General features: G+C 37.1%; 1 protein-coding gene across 3 annotated transcripts in view; it reads left to right on the forward strand.

Moving 5' to 3' along the window:
• LOC133644679 (cyanocobalamin reductase / alkylcobalamin dealkylase-like) overlaps positions 1–21,765 on the forward strand; it is a 45,355-nt gene that overhangs the window by 414 nt on the left and 23,176 nt on the right. The window contains exons 3-6 of one of the 3 annotated variants that reach the window (XM_062039365.1): positions 4,111–4,263; positions 4,397–4,573; positions 7,203–7,228; positions 8,327–9,029. In XM_062039365.1, coding sequence (XP_061895349.1) covers positions 4,111–4,263; positions 4,397–4,573; positions 7,203–7,228; positions 8,327–8,444 — 474 coding nt within the window. In that variant the 3' untranslated portion in view covers positions 8,445–9,029. Of the gene's footprint in view, positions 1–4,110; positions 4,264–4,396; positions 4,574–7,202; positions 7,229–8,326; positions 9,030–21,765 lie in introns of those variants that run through there. The other 2 variants (XM_062039364.1, XM_062039366.1) reach the window with 2 other exon arrangements.

Below are 21,765 nucleotides of genomic sequence, written 5' to 3' on the forward strand. Positions count from 1 at the left end.
TGTGTGTGTGTGTGTGTGTGTGTGTGTGTGTGTGTGTGTGTTTTCTTGTATTTCTACCCTTTTTGAGACATCAACAAGGAAAAGTAGCTTCCATACGAGGACCGGTGAACAAGTTAGGACCGAGATCATGGTCCCGATACAGAAAACCATTGCATCTAACAGAGCAGTGTTTTTCAACCTTTTTTGAGCCAAGGCACATTTTTTTCATTAAAAAAAATACGGAGGCACACCACCAGCAGAAAAGGTTAAAAAATGGAACTCCACCAGGCTGTAGGGATGATGTTCATACTTGCCAACCTTGAGACCTCCAATAACGGGAGGTGGGGGGTAGGGGGTGGGGGGGTGTTTGGCGCGGGGGGAGTGGTTGGGGGCGTGGTTATTTACAGCTACAATTCACCAACTCGAGTATTTCATATATATTTCATATATATATATATATATATATATATATATATGAAATACTTGACTTTCAGTGAATTCTAGCTATATATATATATATATATATATATATATATATATATATATATATATATATATATATATATATATATTTATTTTATTTATATAGAACAAAAAACAAAAAACTTGAATTTCAGTGTTCCGGTGGCTATCCATTAGATGGCAGTATTGTCCTTTTCAACTTCTCCGTTCATGATGAGTATATCATTTCGGCCACCGTGTTCAATGGAGAAGTCTGTTCTACAAAATTTACAGGCAACATACACCTTCCCCTTCAAACTGTCCTGGATGAACTGAAATTCTTGTTTCCATTCGTTTTGGAACTTGCAAGCGTATTTCTTCATCTTGCTCGTCGACGGCGTCGCCATGTCTGTAATTTCCTCGTTCTTCTGCTTCGTCTCCTTGTTGTGTGCGCAGTTGTGCACTCTACTCTCTAAAAGCCCTAGATGTTATGACGTCATTGGGCAGGCAAGCTGTTTATGTTGTGGGAAAGCGGACGTGAGAACAGGCTGTCCCCACTCAGTCTCAGGTCCGCATTGAGCTGGAGGTGGCGTGGCCTCCAGCTCCGGCTGAATACCGGGAGTTTGTCGGGAGAAAATCTCTGCCGGGAGGTTGTCGGGAGAGGCGCTGAATTCCGGGATTCTCCCGCTAAAAACGGAAGGGTTGGCAAGTATGGATGTTTGATAAGAAATTATCGAGTTTGAGCCTACTATCGAATCCTCTTATCGAACCGATTCCTTATGGATTCTCTTATCGAGTCCAGATAGGTTGTTGTATATGGAAAAAAACACACAATATTTGGTTTAACAAAAGCTCACTTTTATTATATAAGAAAAAAATAAAATCTAATAAATAAATAAATATTGACTGTTACCCCCCTAAAAAAATAAAATAAAATAAATAAATATTGACTGTTGTTACCCAAAGTATTTTAAGTGGGATTTTTCAGAAAAACAAATATATACAGTAACACAAAAACAACCTGTCTCTGTGATCACTATAGGTGTATAAATAATAATATAGTGTTAAATAAAATCAGTCCCGTGGGCACAAAACTGAAAATAATACAGCTCTCCAAAAAGTGCACTTCTGCTGCTATTTGACATAACTGTTTGTTATGATGCTTTGACATTTTTGCACTTTATTTCTTTATTGAAAGAAAATTCTATGAAGAGAAAAGTTGTTTGCAAATGTGGTTACAATGCTAAAAAATGAAAAGTTAAAGCTAAAAAACGAAATACACTTTATTGAGTTAACATTATTTCTTTATAGGGGGAAAGATGTTATGAGCTAGGGAAAATACAACTACACTACCGAGCATGCAACGGGAGTGACGAGCGTGCGCGGTAGCCCCGAGAAGTGTTGTTGCATGTCCCCACCCGGCAGCTAAGAATGAGGTTATGAGCACGCTGTGAAAGTAAACGTCAAGAACTCAGCCAACACGCCTCGTATGCATTATTTATAATTAGACAGACAACACATATACAGTGTGATTTTGTTTTGTTTACAAGGAAAGAAAAACAAAAGTTAAAAAAGGGAGATATGTTGTATATATATATATGTATGTGCTGCGGTTGCTTTAAGAATGTTGCGAGCTGCCGTAAAGGAGGTGCGTTGCTAGCCTGGTTGCTATGTTTCCGGTTGGTCGTAAAAGTGTTCTTCATGTGTTTGTACTCTGCTCAAATCTCTCAGTAAAGTTATTCATTGGATTGTACCTTTTGTTTTGAACTTTATTAAACCCTGGAGCGCTTTTTCCGTTGCATTGTTTTCTGCTTTCGCTATCTGCTCCTAATGACTGAGCTACGTGACGTCATTTCTTGTGATGTCTCACGGGGCATTTCTGGTCGGGACTGGATTGGTCCCAGGGATTCGAATAAAGAACCAACTCTTTTTCTTTACTATAGTGGTCTCGATAATGGGTACCGGTTCTCAAAAAGTGATTAGAGTCAGAGGACTCTGTTCTTTTCTTATCGAACAACCGGGAAAACCGGTTTCTCCTTTGTCATCGGCCGTAAGCACATTACAAAAAAACAAAAAATAGAGACCCCTGGTGGTGAAATCTATCAAAATGAGGGTCGTCCCAAAAAGGAGAGATTTTTCAAATTGACTGGGTGTCTGTTTTAAAAGTGCTCCCCCTCTGGTCAACATATGAAATAACAAGTGTGTGTAAGAAATTTAAATGCGCCCCATTTGGCCAAAATTTATAAAAAGAAAAAAAATTTATATAGAGCAGGGGTAACCAACGCGGTGCCCGCGGGCACCAGGTAGCCCGTAAGGACCAGATGAGTAGCCCGCTGGCCTGTTCTAAAAATAGCTCAAATAGCAGCACTTACCAGTGAGCTGCCTCTATTTTTTAAATTGTATTTATTTACTAGCAAGCTGGTCTCGCTTTGCTCTACATTTTTAATTCTGAGAGACAAAACTCAAATAGAATTTGAAAATCCAAGAAAATATTTTAAAGACTTGGTCTTCACTTGTTTAAATAAATTCATTATTTTTTTTACTTTGCTTCTTATAACTTTAAGAAAGACAATTTTAGAGAAAAAATACAACCTTAAAAATTATTTTAGGATTTTTAAACACATATACCTTTTTACCTTTTAAATTCCTTCCTCTTCTTTCCTAACAATTTAAATCAATGTTCAAGTAATTTTTTATTTTTTTTATTGTAAAGAATAATAAATACATTTGAATTTAATTCTTCAATTTAGCTTCTGTTTTTTCAACGAAGAATATTTGTGAAATATTTCTTCAAACTTATTATGATTAAAATTCAAAAAAATTATTCTGGCAAATCTAGAAAATCTGTAGAATCAAATTTAAATCTTATTTCAAAGTATTTTGAATTTCTTTTAAAATTTTTGTTCTGGAAAATCTAGAAGAAATAAAGATTTGTTAGAAATATAGCTTGGTCCAATTGTTATATATTCTAACAAAGTGCAGATTGGATTTTAACCTATTTAAAACTTGTCATCAAAATTCTAAAATTAATCTTAATCAGGAAAAATTACTAATGATGTTCCATAAATTCTTTTTTTAATTTTTTCAAAAAGATTCGAATTAGCTAGTTTTTCTCTTCTTTTTTTCGGTTGAATTTTGAATTTTAAAGAGTCGAAATGGAAGATAAACTATGTTTCAAAATTTATTTGTCATTTTTTTTCGTGTTTTCTCCTCTTTTAAACCGTTCAATTAAGTGTAAATATCATTAATTATTAATAATAACATAGAGTTAAAGGTAAATTGAGCAAATTGGCTATTTCTAGCAATTTATTTAAGTGTGTATCAAACTGGTAGCCCTTCGCATTAATCAGTACCCAAGAAGTAGCTCTTGGTTTCAAAAAGGTTGGTGACCCCTGATATAGAGACATACTGTAATAACTTGAAGTAAATAATGAAGATTTAAAACCAATTCCCGGTACAAACAAAAAATTCAAAAAGAATAATAAATTAACTCAAAGCTTACCTTTTTTATATTTGCATAGTATGTATATATTATTATTGTTGTAAATACAAATCCTTATATAGCTAGAAAAGGTGGTCCTAAAAAGGTAGGCATTTTTCAGAGGTCTCAAGAAGGTAACAAATACAAGTATGTGTGTGTGTTTGCGTGTTGATTTCTTCCCCGAAGTTGCAATCGTTCCGTCTTTGCAGCGTTTTCCTGGACAGAAGGTGGACGTGAGGTACGACTACGAGCTTCTGCCCAGCAGGAAGCCAAAGTTCTTAGCGCAGACGGCAGCCCATGTTTCAGGAGCAGCTTTCTACTACCAGCAGTGTGACGTCGCAGACCATCCCTGGGAGAATAAAGTACCCGCATATAAGACCAGCCTTCTTTTTTAAATACAGTTTTGGATTTTTTAAGAGCGAATCAATCGTTTTATCAGATGACCACTTTATTTCAGGGAAAAAAACAAGTTTTATTCCTCTCTTTACCCAACAGAAGCTGTACGGCGTGTGCGTGCATCCCACCTTGGGAGGCTGGTTCGCCATCAGAGCGCTGCTGGTGTTTGAAGACGTCAAGGTGGACTCGGAGGTGGTCCAGCCACCTCCTCCCGATTGTGTGCCTTTAAGGGAGGACAGGATTCGGCTGCTGGAGGCGTTCAACTTTAACTGGCAGGTTGGCACAAGCACGTAAACTGCTTCATTGTACATTTGGAAGTCTTTTATTAAGGGTAAGGATGGGTGATATGACCTACATTACATATCATGAGATATATTGCAGCCTTCATTCTTTAACTATATGCACTACCGTTCAAAAGTTTGGGGTCACATTGAAATGTCCTTATTTTTGAAGGAAAAGCACTGTACTTTTCAATGAAGATAACTTTAAACTAGTCTTAACTTTAAAGAAATAAACTCTATACATTGCTAATGTGGTAAATGACTATTCTAGCTGCAAATGTCTATTTTTTGGTGCAATATCTGCATAGGTGTATAGAGGCCCATTTCCAGCAACTATCACTCCAGTGTTCTAATGGTACAATGTGTTTGCTCATTAGCTCAGAAGGCTAATTGATGATTAGAAAACCCCTGTGCAATCATGTTCACACATCTGAAAACAGTTTAGCTCGTTACAGAAGCTACAAAACTGACCTTCCTTTGAGCAGATTGAGTTTCTGGAGCATCACATTTGTGGGGTCAATTAAACGCTCAAAATGGCCAGAAAAAGAGAACTTTCATCTGAAACTCGACAGTCTATTCTTGTTCTTAGAAATGAAGGCTATTCCACAAAATTGTTTGGGTGACCCCAAACTTTTGAACGGTAGTGTATATATCAAAATATATCATTTGGTATGTAAATGATAATAGAATAGCCTCATAAAAACGGGTTACAAAGGCTCCTAATTTCGATGCTGAAATAGGCAGTAACATATTGAGTCATTATTTTCTCAAAACTATTATTTATCCGCTTGCTCATTTACTGTTTATATCTGTTTACTTTCCGTTGTAACATTGTTCCATCTACACTTTTGTTAAAATGTAAAAAAAACACTTGTACTTCTGTTGTTTGGATACTTAACATTAGTTTTGGGCGATCCTACACATTTGGATATCGATCCAATACCAAGTAGTTACAGGGTCAGTATTGGCCATATCAATGCTGATACTTCAAATTTTCAAGATCATTGAATAAATACATTATAAACAAACAAAAACACAGGAGCATGTTGTAACAATATCAATATTTTCAATAATTTCCTACTATTGGCTCTGATTTAAATCCTGTGGCTGATTGTAAACAGAAGTCACCAGAAGTATATCACCAAGGAGGCGTGGCTACAGGACAGAGTTCACAAATCGGAAACTTTTTATTTTTTAAGTTTTTTGCACATATGGCATAGAGTACTTTTACATTACATTTGCAATGATAATTATATTTTTTTAAATACCTACAAATTATGTGGTACATGACATGGGACATGTAAGTGTCAAAAAGACAGCCAAAAAAGGTTGGTAGATGAGAATAAATATGAAGGTTTAATATGGTGTAGAAATGCACCCAATTGAAGGCAATGTCGTCTCGATTTAAAAATTTTTTATTTCGGGGTTTGTGTGGCAGCACTTCTTACTGATATAATTTTTCCTTTTTTTCCTCAATTTTCCTCTTTTTTTCCTCAAAGGATGCTCACATGCTTGCATTTAGAAAAAAGTAAAAATGGCACTCTGTACACAAACTAGACATACGTAATAAGGGTCCTTAATTGAACAATATTTCCATCTAAAACAGCACATTTGGCCGCAATAATTTAAATAATTATTGCGGCCATTAGGTGTCCCCCAAATTGCAATTACCACTCAACTTCAAAAGCGTAAATCTGTCTGAAGGTTTGTGTTTTTCATACCAATCATTGTTGTCTGAGCAATTTCCCTCATTCAAAACTTTTCTAACAGTGCTGGTATCGTATCAGGTTAATATCAGTATCGGCCAATACTCAAGGCTCCAATATCGGTATTGTACGGGGGTCTTCAACTTTGAGCTTTTTTGGTAATATATCTGTCTTTATTATAATACCATACCATACCAACTTTATTTATAAAGCCCTTTAAAAACAACCACAGTTGAAGAACAAAGGGCTGCACACCACAAAGAAATAGAGGCAAAGGACAGACAAAAAAATAACATTTAAAACAGAGGTAAAATACACATTGAAAAAGTAAATACAAATTATTCTAAGAACAATTTGTTAGATAAAAAGCAGTTAAAAAAAAGTTAAAAACAGTTTAAAGTCTCATGCTGGGTTAAAAGCCAGTGAATAAAAATGGGTTTTAATACTACTGCTACTACTACTAATAATAATAATGTAATATATCAAATGAAAATACCTGAGGTTGATTGCCTTTCTCAGCATTTAAAAAAAATAAGATACAAAAAAAAAAAAAAAAAATTGGATTAATTAATTACAGATCATAACTATTTTCCGGACTGTAAGACGCACTTAAAATACTTTTTTTTCCTCAAAACTCGACAGTGCGCCTTATAACCCGGTGCGCCTAATGAATGTAATAATTCTGGTTTCGCTTACCGACCTCAAACAATTTTATTTGGCACATGGTGTAATAAGTGTGACCAGTAAATGGCAGTCACACATAAGAGATACGTGTAGACTGCACTATGATGGCAATATGACTCAACACCAACACCAACATTTTATATGTTCCATTGAAAATATAGAACATTACACACGGCTTCATCTTTTGACACTTTTTCCACTCCCGTCCTTGCACGCTACGCCGCTACAACAAAGATGACGGGGAGAAGACGCTGTGGAAGGTGAGCCACGTAAATAAGACCGCCCACAAAACAGTGCATCCAGAAGCGATCTGTCAGAAAGCGGCTTGAAGATGATCTGTAAAAAATAATCCATGCAACATTTTGACCAAAGAACCACCATCACATGTTATGTAGACCAGTGTTTTTCAACCTTTTTTGAGGCAAGGCACATTTTTTTTTCATTTAAAAAATACGGAGGCACACCACCAGCAGAAAACGTTAAAAAATAAAACTCCACCAGGTCCTCCTCGTGCCTTATTTTGAGTTTGTTGGGTTGTTCCTGTGAGTATTGCTTTAGTTCTTGTCTTGTGCTGTTATTTTGGTGTTTTCCTGTAGCAGTTTCATTTCTTCCTTTGAGCGCTATTCCCCCGCACCTGCTTTGTGTTAGCAAGCAAGGCTATTGCAGTTGTTGCTATTCTTCTTTGTGTGGACATTGTTGCTTGCCATGTCATGTACGGATGTACTTTGTGGACGCCGTCTCTGCTCCACACGCTGTAAGTTTTTGCTGTCGTCCAGCATTCTGTTTCTGTTGACTTTGTAGCCAGTTCAGTTTTACTGTCATTTTACATAGCCATCCCTATGCTTCAGTGCCTTTTCCTTTCCCTTTTGTTCATTTTTGGCTTAAGCCTTACATACCTTTTTACCTGGACGCTGTGGTCTGCATATTGGGATCACAGTTCTACAGCCGAGTTCTACACAGCACGGACACTAAGGAACGGCACACTATTTGCAGATTATAATTATTGATTCGCAAAAAAAAATTTTTTGGACCGATTAGGTGAAGTTGCATAATTTCCCACGGCACACCAGACAATATCGCAAGGCACACTAGTGGTTGAAAAACACTGATGTAGACCACAAGGAAGTGTTTTAAATTCAGAAAAAAAATAAAAATAATATGACTCCTTTAATGCGCCCTATAATCTGGTGCGCCTTATATATGAAAAAATGACTGAAAATAGACCATTCATCGGCAGTGCGCTTTATGATCCGGTGCGCCCTATGGTCCGGAAAATACGATAATCAAATTTTTTTCTATTAATCACCTGATATTTCTATGTTTATTCAAGCTTTTTTCCCCGCCTTGTGCATCGCCAGGACTGGAGCTACAGAAACATCATCACGCCCGCTCAGACCTACTCTCAGAAACAGAAGGACTACTTTGCCACTCCGCCCGCCGAGCGTCACAGTCTGCTCCAGAGTTGGGGTCTCCTGACAAATTTGGACCAGCCCCCTGCACCCGAATGCAGCTCAGGTGAATTCAATCAGACGAACGGAAATGGCTAAGCTCCGGTGACATTTTTCGTTCTGAATAAGACACTGGAGGCATTCTTTTTTTCCCTCCTTTATAACATTTGCTCTTGAGCTGCTACATCCAAGCAGGTTGATTTATGCAGACTTTACCACCTTGTTACCAGTTTGGAAGTCATTTTTGTGCCTCTGTCACACTCTACAACTGGATACAGTTGCATTTTAAATGGAAAAGCTCTAAAAAATGTACATATCGGCTATGTAAATATTAACGGGGAAGGAGATACATTTAATGATATCAGACCCCAACATGGTCACACAATGACATGAGGGATATTGTTTGGGGGTATTTTCATATATATTTTTTATTGCTGGCACATTAAGTCATTGTCAATCATGGGTCATATTTTCTTGAAGGTACAATTGAGATTTAAAAGGAAAATAAAGCACTTACAAAAAGGATGATGAATTTATTTAGCGTTGTCTGAAATGTCAAATTATATTTATATTTGTACAACAATGATTTAAAATGATAATTATACATGCATAAAAAAATAAATAAATGAAATTAATACATGTGTTGAAGTTTGAAAAATGATAAAATAAAAATATATACATGTATTGATTAAAAAAAATTACACATTTTCTAAAATAATATATTTGTAATAATTAGAGATGTCCGGTAATATCGGTCTGCCGATATTATCGGCCGATAAATGCGTTAAAATGTAATATCGGAAATTATCGGTATCGGTTTTTTTTATTATCAGTATCGTTTTTTTCTTAAATTATTTTTTATTTTATTTTTTATTTTTTTTAATTAAATCCACATAAAAAACACAAGATACACTTACAATTAGTGCACCAACCCAAAAAACCTCCCTCCCCCATTTACACTCATTCACACTCATTCACACAAAAGGGTTGTTTCTTTCTGTTATTAATATTCTGGTTCCTACATTATGTATCAATATATATCAATACAGTCTGCAAGGGATACAGTCCGTAAGCACACATGATTGTGCGTGCTGCTGGTCCACTAATAATACTAACCTTTAACAGTTAATTTTACAAATTTTCATTAATTACTAGTTTCTATGTAACTGTTTTTATATTGTTTTACTTTTTTTTATTCAAGAAAATGTTTTTAATTCATTTATCTTATTATATTTGATTCATTTTTTTAAAAAGTACCTTATCTTCACCATACCTGGTTGTCCAAATTAGGCATAATAATGTGTTAATTCCACGACTGTATATATCGGTTAATATCGGTATCGGTAATTAAAGAGTTGGACAATATCGGCATATCGGATATCGGCAAGAAGCCATTATCGGACATCCCTAGTAATAATACATTTTTCGTTACACAACAGTCTGGATCAGGCCTGGGCAATTATTTTGACTGAGGGGGCCAAATTTAGAGACAAAAATGTGTCTGAGGGCCGATACATCTGATTTTTAGGAAAACTAATACAAAACTCACAATAATGTCTGATTGAATGCTAAAATAACGCTTTAAAAACGGAATGGAATTTTATATTTTTTTACTGAATGAGACACCCAGAATGTACATGAAAATAAAAAATGTGAGATTTACAATATTAACTATGAACGATAAAACACTGAATATTGACAACACATGAACGTCACACACCCTTTCGATCGACATATTTTATAGTCAAGCGAAACGCAAGAAAAATGCAACAAACACAGCGAAATATGAAGGCGAAGGGTAGAAAAAAAACAATTTTCAATCTGATACATCTGATATATCACTAAGCTTTAGAACTTTGTTGTAATAATCTCCTTCCGCGTCTGTCCCTGACACCTGCATTTCAGGCTGACACTCTGTGGAAACGCTCCCCACCCACACTGCTTGGTGCCTCGTCTGAGCTGCTGTGACTTAGATTACCATAGTAACTAATTAGATTACCATAGTAACTAGTACATCATGCAAAAGCACATATTCCAACCATTAAAATACTTTATATAGTTCAAGACTTACGGTAATTAGAAAACATCACTGCACCATAATGGCAGCTACACTTTCCATCTTAAAGGTCTAAAAACATTATTTGGGAATGTCCGGCGGGCCAGACTGAAAATTTTAACGGCCATGTGGCCCCGGGCTTTAATTTGCCCAGGTCTGGTCTTGATGATAATTGTATTGCCTGCAATAAAAGGTCAGTTGAACATGTTCACGCTATAGCCGCTAGGTGTCAGTATTGCAGTGCTCTGTAGACATGACCCTCCGCCCTGAATGAATGGTCATGTTTTCACATTATATTAACTTACATCCTGCGTTCTATTTAAATGTTAGTGCCATAGCTTGGTGATCTTTGAATAACTTAATTCCACACAGCTGCACTTTCTCTTGCACTTTTCTCCCATGAACTTCTCACCTGAGCACGTTCTCCCACCGCTGCCATTACAGTAGAACTATCTGTGCACTGAATCAGCATTCTAGCACAGGCCTGCCGAGAGGCGAACCACAGAGTTAATTATACTCCTACTGATACTGATCCCACCTCCATCTATTTCACTTTCTATCTATCTTTCTTCCATCCATCCATCCATCTGCTCACTGCTGTTACTGTATTAAAATGTAACATTTTTTATGTGTGTCAGCAGCAACTTTTTCGATTCTGTTTTTTTTTTTATTATTATTTTTAATCAAAAGTCATAAAACATTAACATGCCATCTAGAGGACAGTTCCATGTTCCACTGCTAATTTATACCAGTGATTTTAATAAAGAAACATATTATTATTAATACTCATGATATTCCATTATGATTATTGTTATTTGAATGCCCACTCTACCTTTTTAAAATACATTTTTTTGGGCCTAAAATTATTGTGGTACTTTTGGCACTTATTTCTACATTCAAACAAAATAAACAGTATACATATATATATATTTTTTAATTTTATTTAATTTTATTTTTTTTTTACAATATAATTGTATATAAAAACTACTCCTATTCATATTTTTATTCCATGCAACTACATCAGTTTTTTGCATGTTTTAACCAGGGCATTTTTATTTAAAGCATTAGAATGGAATAGAATAGAAAGTACCTTAGTGATCCCTGGGGGAAATTCAGCACCACAGTTCGCTCACAATAGACAATAAACACTTAGGTATTTTTTACATGTGAATAATAGAAATACAGTCTATTATACAGCATTATTCACATGTGAATAACATAAATACAGTCTATTATTCACATGTGAATAACATAAATACAGTCTATTATACAGCATTATTCACGTGTGATTAATAGAAATACAGTCTATTACACAGCATTATTCACATGTGAATAACATAAATACAGTCTTATACAGCATTATTCACGTGTGATTAATAGAAATACAGTCTATTACACAGCATTATTCACATGTGAATAACATAAATACAGTCTATTATACAGCATTATTCACGTGTGATTAATACAAATACAGTCTATTACACAGCATTCATGTGAATAACATAAATACAGTCTATTATACAGTATTATTCACATGTGAAAAACATAAATACAGTCTGTTATACATAATTATTCACATGTGAATAATATAAATACATTATACATTTAAGTACAGTCAAAAAAGAACATATGCATTATACAGTCTTTTATTCTCTTTATTACTTTATTTATTACTCTTACAACTTTTTTTTAAATTACTTTTCTGTATTTAGGTGAAACAATATTTAAACATTTTTAAAAACATTTTAATTGAATTAAATTGATGTGTACTAAAATGAAAACATGGGAGAGAAACTGTTAAGTAATTGTTGTTTGTGTGGAAAAAAATTACATTTAATTAACCCTCAGGGGACAAAGTCTGACTTTTTTGTTCTTTCACAAATTTTTGCTGTATTTTAGCCATAATGTTTGCTGTGTTACTGTAATATATATGATGTTTTCTTTGGAGAGTTTTTTAATGTTACATTTTAAAATTTCAATGTCCAATTCTTTCACAAGAGGATGATACACTGACACTGAACAATATCCCAAAGTCAAACAGGACATAAAAGTCCTTCAAATTAAAACATTTTCGATTATTATTATTATATATATTTGTTTCTCTTTTTCTGCTCAAATATCTCAGTCAATTTCAGCCTTAAACAAAAATATCAAACATCTAGTGTTTTTTTTTGTTGAGAAATGTAACCCTTTGAAGGCATTTTGATCAAATTATGTCAGTTGTCAACTATCAATCAATCAATCAATGTTTATTTATATAGCCCTTAATCACAACTAGTATACATTTGCATAATGGAATGGAATGTTATTGTCATTGCACTTAAAAAGTACAACAAGATTAGTTTTCAGTACAACCTGTCCAAGAACAGACATACAGTAGACCGAACAGAAAAACTGAAGTGTCCCGCCCCCCCACAGGGGCAGCATCCCGTAAAAAGGTAAAAAAAACAAAAGTTAAACATGGGGGGAGAAGGCGGAGAAAAAAAGCTACTCCCAAACTAATTATGTTCAAAATTCTTGTGTTCGGACAAATCTTTTTTTGTGTAAGAAAGGTTTCTTACCTGCTGACATTCGTCAGCACTGTCGTAGCTTCCTGGTGTGACGTGTCTAAAAGCAGCTGACCGGGTCGGGTAAACTTTCAAAATAAAGTTCCCCGTGTACAGTAAGTGTGTGTACGCAAGCTTAAAGAGTCACTTGTTTCTCAAACTTAGTGCTCTGACAGAGTGTTTTCGCAATAACAGCCATTCAGTCAAAAAAAAGTCAACAAAAAAAGACGGAGAAGGAATTTAGAGCTACTTTGCTGCTCCGTCACGTTGCGACAACCTTGCCAAGCCGTTCCAGCGGTAAAACAAATACCAAGCTACAATGTTTGTGTTAGAGTGAGTGACAACTAATGTAAAGGTTTCACTCTAACCATCCATTTCTGGTCCTCAAATTGATCATGACTTTGCCATGCAGAGCAGACAGCTTCTCCAAGATGTTATCCAGTTTGCGATTTAGTTCAGAAGACACAAAGGACAGAGTGCCCACAGCTCTGCCCATCCTTCAATTAAAAGTGGCAGCTCTGGGGTACCTTGAACGGCTTGCCAGCATCTTCCGAATTTGTCATTACACCAGGGCAATGCTTACTCCAATCAGCAGATGTCCGAATAGGTAGATGTCTTCAACGTTTTCGACTGAAAGAATCACCAGGCACACGACCCAACACTTTTCCCAAAAGTCCAGCATCAAAAGTTCCGTCAGGACAACCAGGTTCCCCTAAACCCGAGCTTCTCGTCGAGAAGATCTTGTCAATTTCGTTGAGAGGAAAGTTGATCAATTCCATTGTTTAGATTTTGTAAAGCAGTGCAAAAAGAGGCTCCAAGAAAGTTAACAAGACAAGACGAAAGAAGCAAAGGCAGGATAGATAAGGGAGCGGGAAGGGAAGCGCCTATCTTCGTTAAGAGCCAGAAAGAAAAGGACCATATTAGTTAAGTAATTCAAACATTTGACATCTGCTCAAAAGGCCTTCGAATGGGTCAAAAAAACATTACATGTTTTATTATTATTCAGTGTTTCCCACACATTCATTTATGTGTGGCGGCCCGCCACGAAAGAATTACGTCCGCCACAAATAAAAAAAATTAAATAAATTAAAATTAAAAATTAAAAATTTTTTTTTTAATTTTTTTAATTTTTTTTATCCTCTCCAGCTTCTCAGGCAAATCATATAGTTGATGTAGATGCCCATATCGGCTGTTCAGATTTACTTTACAAAAGAGAAGTGTAGGATACTTCTCTTGTTGCCTTATTTGTATTTGACTTTATTAAATGTATTTATATTAGAAACACAACATGTGTATATAACAAAGGGTGCAATGTCTGCAGGCAGTAGGAAACACATGGTTAAGTGTAGGGAGTAAAACTGATTGCAGTCTAAAGTTCAAGATTTTTGGAGTTCTTTGTTCAGTGGATCAGATGTTTGATGAAGCTCTGTGTCTATCTACCACCACTACTGTTTTCTGTTTATTTGTTACTGACTGTGGCAGGACACCTCTGCCTCTGTTTTACTTTATGTTGCTGGTAAATAATATGGTTGTAGTAGTAGGCTAAAGTTACATTATTTAGTATGCACTAATTAAAGGGGCAGAGCTTTGAGACCTTTTAGCTTTTATATTTTATAAGATATATTTTTTGTAAGAACCACAATTAATAAATATATTTCAGTGAATAACTTATTGTTCAAATCTGTATATAAATATGTACATAAAGTGTTGTAATTATATTGTAAAATGGATGGATGGACGTTTAAAACAAAACTGTTATTATTAATTAGTAAGTATACATTTTTTGAGCCTTTTTAGAGAAAATCAAATCATTGTAGTAAATTATGCGAATTACTCGATGATGTCATGGTGACCACGCCCATAGCCACGCCCCCACCGCCACAGGTATCTTGGCAGTTTATGGGAAACACTGTTATTATTATTATTATTATTATTAAGACATTTTTGCCAAAAAATTTAAAAATATTGTATCCAAAATGTAACCATTCAAACACTTCAGGAATTGTATATCCAGTTTTTGTTGAATTATAATTAAATGTATTAATAAATGAGGGCAGCACGGTGGTACAGGGGTTAGTGCATGTGCCTCACAATACGAAGGTCCTGCGTTCAATCCCGGGCTCGGGATCTTTCTGTGTAGAATTTGCATGTTCCCTCCGGGTACTCCGGCTTCCTCCCACCTCCAAAAACATGCACCTGGGGATAGGTTGATTGGCAACACTAAATGGTCCCTAGTGTGTGAATGTTGTCTGTCTATCTGTGTTGGCCCTGTGATGAGGTGGCGACTTGTCCAGGGTGTACCCCGCCGACCGCCCGGATGCAGCTGAGATAGGCTCCAGCACCCCCAATTGGGACAAGCGGTAGAAAACGGATGGATGGAATAATAAATGAATTCCTGCATTTTCATATAAAAAAGGGCCCTATGCACAGTGCGTGACATGCGTATTGGGAGCGGCGGCCCTGGTTTTAATATACTTGAAAAGTTTGCGAGCACGGGCAAAAATGTACGACTTGTAGTGCAACCTGGGTGTTAAACTATTAGCACCCTCTACCAGTGTGTTCCATTGACACAAAATCTGGTGTACATGTGCATATTCCGCAAGGGCGGCCAATTTGGTGTGGTTTGCTACAACATGCATAAACATACTGATGCTGTGAAGCGGATTTTGGGTGTAGAGATGAAAAGAGCAGAAAGCAGAGCGAGCGAGCAAGAGCTGGAGTGGTGTTTGATGAGTTGTGGATCAGTGAAGCAGCGTTATCCGCCCACAGGCCTCCGTTAACAAGGAAGCGAGGGGAAAGGCCAGCAGCGTAGCAACAACGCAGGAGCAACTGAGGACTGAGTAGTGGGATGAAACCAACCCAACGTCCTTTTTTCATCAGTTGTTGTGCTGATTACACTTTTTATTGCTGTTTGATGTACAGTAGTACCTCAACTTTACAGCTATATTGGTTCTTAACTCAACGTCTCACATTGATAAAGTTAAAGTACCACTGATAGTCACACACACACTAGGTGTAGTGAAATTAATGTCTGCATTTGACCCATCCCCTTGTTCACCCCCTGGGAGGTGAGGGAGCAGTGAGCAGCAGCGGTGGCCGCGCCCAGGAATAATTTTTGGTGATTTAACCCCCAATTCCAACCCTTGATGCCGAGTGCCAAGCAGGGAGGTAATGGCTCCCATTTTTATAGTCTTTGGTATGACTCGGCCGGGGTTTGAACTCATGACCTACCGATCTCAGGGCGGACACTCTAACCACTAGGCCACTGAGCAGGAAATGAATGGAAACCAATTTAATTGGCGCGTGGCCCTTCCAATACCTGCCATTTAAAAAGAAAAATGAACTTTTAGATAATAAATATTTGATAGAAAACATAATAAAATGTACTACTAACTAGAGCTGTCCGATAATATCGGACTGCTGATATTATCGGCCGATAAATGCTTTAAAATGTAGTATCGGAAATTATCGGTATCGGTTTCAAAAAGTACAATTTATGACTTTTTAAAACGCCGCTGTGTACACGGATGTAGGGAGAAGTACAGAGCGCCAATAAACCTTAAAGGCACTGTATTTGCGCGCCGGCCCAATCACATAATATCTACGGCTTTTCACACACACAAGTGAATGCACAGCATACTTGGTCAACAGCCATACAGGTCACACTGAGGGTGTCCGTATAAACAACTTTAACACTGTTACAAATATGCGCCACACTGTGAACCCACACCAAACACATTTCGGGAGAACATCCGCACCGTAACACAACATAAACGCAACTTAACAAATACCCAGAACCCCTTGCAGCACTAACTCTTCCGGGACGCTACAATATACACCCCCCGCTACCCAACCCCGCCCACCTCAACCTCCTCATGCTCTCTCAGGGAGAGCATGTCCCAAATTCCAAGCTGCTGTTTTGAGGCATGTTAAAAAAAATAATGCACTTTGTGACTTCAATAATAAATATGGCAGTGCCATGTTGGCATTTTTTTTCCATAACTTGAGTTGATTTATTTTGGAAAACCTTGTTACATTGTTTAATGCATCCAGCGGGGCGTCACAACAAAATTAGACATAATAATGTGTTAATTCCACGACTGTATATATCGGTATCGGTTGATATCAGAATCGGTAATTAAGAGTTGGACAATATCGGGATATCGGCAAAGAAGCCATTATCGGACATCTCTACTACTAACAGTTACAGTGGTTTTATGAAGTAATACAGTATTATAGGATATATGATTATAAGGCGCACTGCCGATGTGCGGGTCTATTCAGGTCTTTTTTCATACAAAAGGCGCACCGGATTAAGGCGCATTAAAGGGGTCATATTATGATTTTTTTCTGAATGTAAGAGACTTCCTTGTGGTCTACATAACATGTAATGGTGGTTCTTTGGTCATAATGTTGCATAGATGATGTTTTACAGACCATTTTCAAGCCGCTTTCTTCAGGATGCGCCATTTTGTGGGCGGTCTTATTTACGTGGCTCACCTTCCACAGCGTCTTCTCCCCCGTCATCTTTGTTGTAGCGGTGTAGCGTGCAAGGACGGGGGTGGAAGAAGTGTCAAAAGATGGAGCTAACTGTTTTAATGACATTCAGACTTTACTTATATCAACAACGGAGCAGCATCTCCTCATCCGTGGCTCACTAGTGCAACAACGCCGGAAATGTGTCCCGTGAAAAACCGTCCGACCAGAACTCTCTAATAACTAAAGTTCTTTGGGTGAATAATGTAAACTCACTACACCGGTAGTTTTTAGCGCTTCCATAGCGACATATAAGTTAGAACTTTACACTACTTTATACTAGAAATGGCAACAGCGGAGGATGAATGTCCCATAACAAGAAGATAGAGAAAAAGAAGAAGCTCATCGGCTACGGTATTGGCACGGACTACAGTGGCGAACGCGCGCACATTTTCAGGACTTATGCAGATCTCAAATACACATCAGCAGGTACCAGAAGGTAAGAAAAGTTGGTTTTGCATAATATTGTAAAACAAAACGCTAGATAATGTGTCTGCTAATGGGTGCCATTTTGCGGTCCTTATACACACACCATAGTAATACTTGTATCTCTGACTACGGTAGCCGTAATGGGCGGACAGTCCATCAAGCGGTGCGGCTTCAAAGTCATACTAAAAGACAGATTTTTGAGTGCCGTGTGTAATGTTCTTTATTTTCAATGGAACATTTAAAGTTTTGGTGTTGTCTATTGCAGTCTACACATATTTCTTATGCGTGACTACCATCTACTGGTCACACTTATCATTACACCGTGTACCAAATAAAATTTGAGGTCGGTAAAGCACAACCAGAATTATTCCATAATTTATAAGGCGCACTGCCGATTTTTGAGAAAATTAAAGGATTTTAAGTGCGCCTTATAGTCCGAAAAATACGGTAATAATGTGCAGCTTTTACCTTGGAGAGTGGACTTCTATGGTATCACCTTCCAGCTGCTTCTCTATCATACAGACAATCAGCAGCTTCTCCATATTTTTATGGATAAATACCCACCGTTTAGATATTATTTTAACATTCTTGACTGGCGTTAAGACTCCCTCTGCTTCAGTATGGTGCAGACTCAAAGTGGTATACTTGAATTGTTTCGCCAAGTTGATGACACGCTCTGTCATGTCGCTGATGATTATTTTTCCTTCAATTAATATCATCCACTTCTTCTCCTTTCCCATAGTTGGAAAACAACGTTTTGTCGATCTCTAGCTACAAGCTAATGCTAGCGGGTGAGGTGGGGGCAGGGGCTCAGTTAGAAACAACAAAACTGAAAAAAACCTAATGCACCAATAAGCACATATGAGCACATATTACAACAAACAAAAACTCGAGACTTGCAACGAGGGGGAGGGGGATGCATCCGGCCTGAAGCTGCTACGTAGTCCATCATACCGCTGTGCATATCTAAATAGTAGTAGTACTAGTAGTCAATGGGTGCGTGTTTGTCCGTAAACCTGCAAGTCACTCCGTTCGGCGTCACAAAACAGGGTCAAACATCCTAGGTGTCCTTGAAGAAGGGGGAAGGGATTTCAGAGCGTCTTTTGCTACAATGGTCTCACTGGGGTGATTACCGCATGATCTTGCCAAGGCCAGTGCAGACGGAGCCAAATTGTAGATAAGGATTGTTTTGGTTTGGACGAGTAGACACGTTCCAATGATTAGTCTGCTCTCGTTGTCCGTTCTGGTCCTCAAATTGATCATAATATTGCCTTTCAGGGCGGAAATCTTCTCTGAGATGTTATCCAGTTTGCGATTCAATTAGAAAACTGTCAAAGTCTGAGTGCCCTCACCTGTGCCAAACCCATCCAGCACGACGGGCAGCCTCTGGGCTCCTTGATCGGCTTTCGAATTTATCAATAGACCAGAGCAACGCTCGGTCCAACCAGCAGATGACCTGTTATCACAGTTCTAAATAGATACACATCTTCAATGTCTTCGACTAAAAGAATCAACAGACACGCGACCTTCCACTTCTCCCAGGAGTCCATTATGGACACACAGGTTCCCCAGGATCTGAGCTTTTTATTGAGAAGGTCTTGTCAATTATGTTGAAGTCAACTAATGGCGGGGATGCTTGTAACGCACATTTTTGATGGTAACTGAGAGACAGGTACAGTCTTGGTCAAAAGTTTACATACACTCGTAAAGAACATAATGTCATGGCTGTCTTGAGTTTCCAATAATTTCTACAACTCTTATTTTTTATGATAGAGTGATTGGAGCACATACTTGTTGGTCACAAAACAGAAATCATGAAGTTTGGTTCTTTTATGAATTTATTATGGGTCTACTGAAAATGTGACCAAATCTGCTGGTTTAAAAGTATACATACAGCAATGTTAATATTTGCTTACATGTCCCTTGGCAAGTTTCACTGCAATAAGGCGCTTTTGGTAGCCATCCATAAGCTTCTGCTTGGATTTTTGACCACTCCTCTTGACAAAATTGGTGCAGTTCAGCTAAATGTGTTGGTTTTCTGACATGGACTTGTTTCTTCAGCATTGTCCACACGTTTAAGTCAGGACTTTGGGAAGGCCATTCTAAAACCTTAATTCTAGCCTGGTTTAGCCATTCCTTTACCACTTTTGACGTGCGTTTGGGGTCATTGTCCTGTTGGAACACCCAACTGCGCCCAAGACCCAACCTCCGTGTTGATGATTTTAGGTTGTCCTGAAGAATTTGGAGGTAATCTAACTTTTTCATTGTCCCATTTACTCTCTGTAAAGCACCAGTTCCATTGGCAGCAAAACAGGCCCAGAGCATAATAATACCACCACCATGCTTGACGGTTGGAGTGGTGTTCCTGGGATTAAAGGCCTCACCTTTTCTCCTCCAAACATATTGCTGGGTATTGTGGCCAAACAGCTCAATTTTTGTTTCATCTGACATCACATGGTCAAAGATAAGACCTTCTGGAGGAAAGTTCTGTGGTCAGATGAAACGGAAATTGAGCTGTTTGGCCACAACAAGTATGTGCTCCAATCACTCTATCACAAAAAAATAAGAGTTGTAGAAATGATTGGAAACTCAAGACAGCCATGACATTATGTTCTTTACAAGTGTATGTAAACTTTTGACCACGACTGTATCATCTCAAAACCCTCTTAAGTTGAGGTACCACTGTACTTAGTTTGTATTAAGTATTGATAAAGATGTTTTTTGACACAACATTCATGCTGTAAATCTGCGTAACCTAATGCAAGCCGCCACATGCATTTTTACAATTTTACTGCTTTTCATTTTATTATCACATGTACTCAGATATAGTTCCTTTATTTAGCCACACTTTTTTTTTCTTCTTACTGACAGCCAACTTCACCCTGTTTGTGTGTAACGTTTCAAAGCATTTCCTCTTATCAGTCCTTTCTGGATTAGCATAATTAGCCGAGCCCTCAAAATCCCGCTTTGCACGGGTCGATGAGGATGCCGATGGAGGTCGAGGAGGGTGCCGGGTGGTCAGACAAGGACAAAGCCTTCTATAAATGTTATTTGAATTGTATTCATTCGAATTTATCCTTTGAAATCATTAAAAAAAGAAGTCACAAATTAAGTTGAACTTTTAAAAATTTTAGCAGCAAAGAAGAATGACAAACTTCATCAGGCTTATTGTTGCTAGGCAGAAATCATACACCACAATTGATATAAATCACAGGTGTCAAACTTTGTGGCCCGCCACTTCATTTTATTTGGCCCTCGAAAGCCTGGAAATAATATGCATCAATAAAGTATTGTAACTTTTTTTTACTAAATGTATTCTTTCTTTTTAATTTGGGAGAAAAAAAAAGCACTCCATGTAATCGCAAATTATGTTAACTTTAATATTGTCTAATTATGCAAAAATATATTATCAAACATTCAAACCATTTTTTTAATAGAAATAAATACTAATGGTTATGATTTCAAAGCAAGTTATCCATCAAATTGTGCAATGTAAAAGTAGCAATAGATTTCATGGTAAAATTGTGAAATTTACTGTGGTTTTTCCAGCATTTTTCTTAAAATGAGTAAAACAGTACTTTTTTTTTAACTGTAATAAACTGTGGTGCTGTTTTGGCATTTACAGTAATACATACATGGCATTTATATATTGACTTGCGGTAAAAACAAACAAACTAGCAGCTCAAGTGCCACAGTTTTACTGTAAAATTGCAGTTTTTTTATTTACAGTAAAATTCTAGCAACTGAGCTGCCCTTTTTTTTTTTTTTTTTTACCATAAACA

The sequence above is a fragment of the Entelurus aequoreus genome, linkage group LG27 (genome assembly GCF_033978785.1).
Source record: "Entelurus aequoreus isolate RoL-2023_Sb linkage group LG27, RoL_Eaeq_v1.1, whole genome shotgun sequence".
In the NCBI taxonomy this organism is placed as follows: Eukaryota; Metazoa; Chordata; class Actinopteri; order Syngnathiformes; family Syngnathidae; genus Entelurus; species Entelurus aequoreus.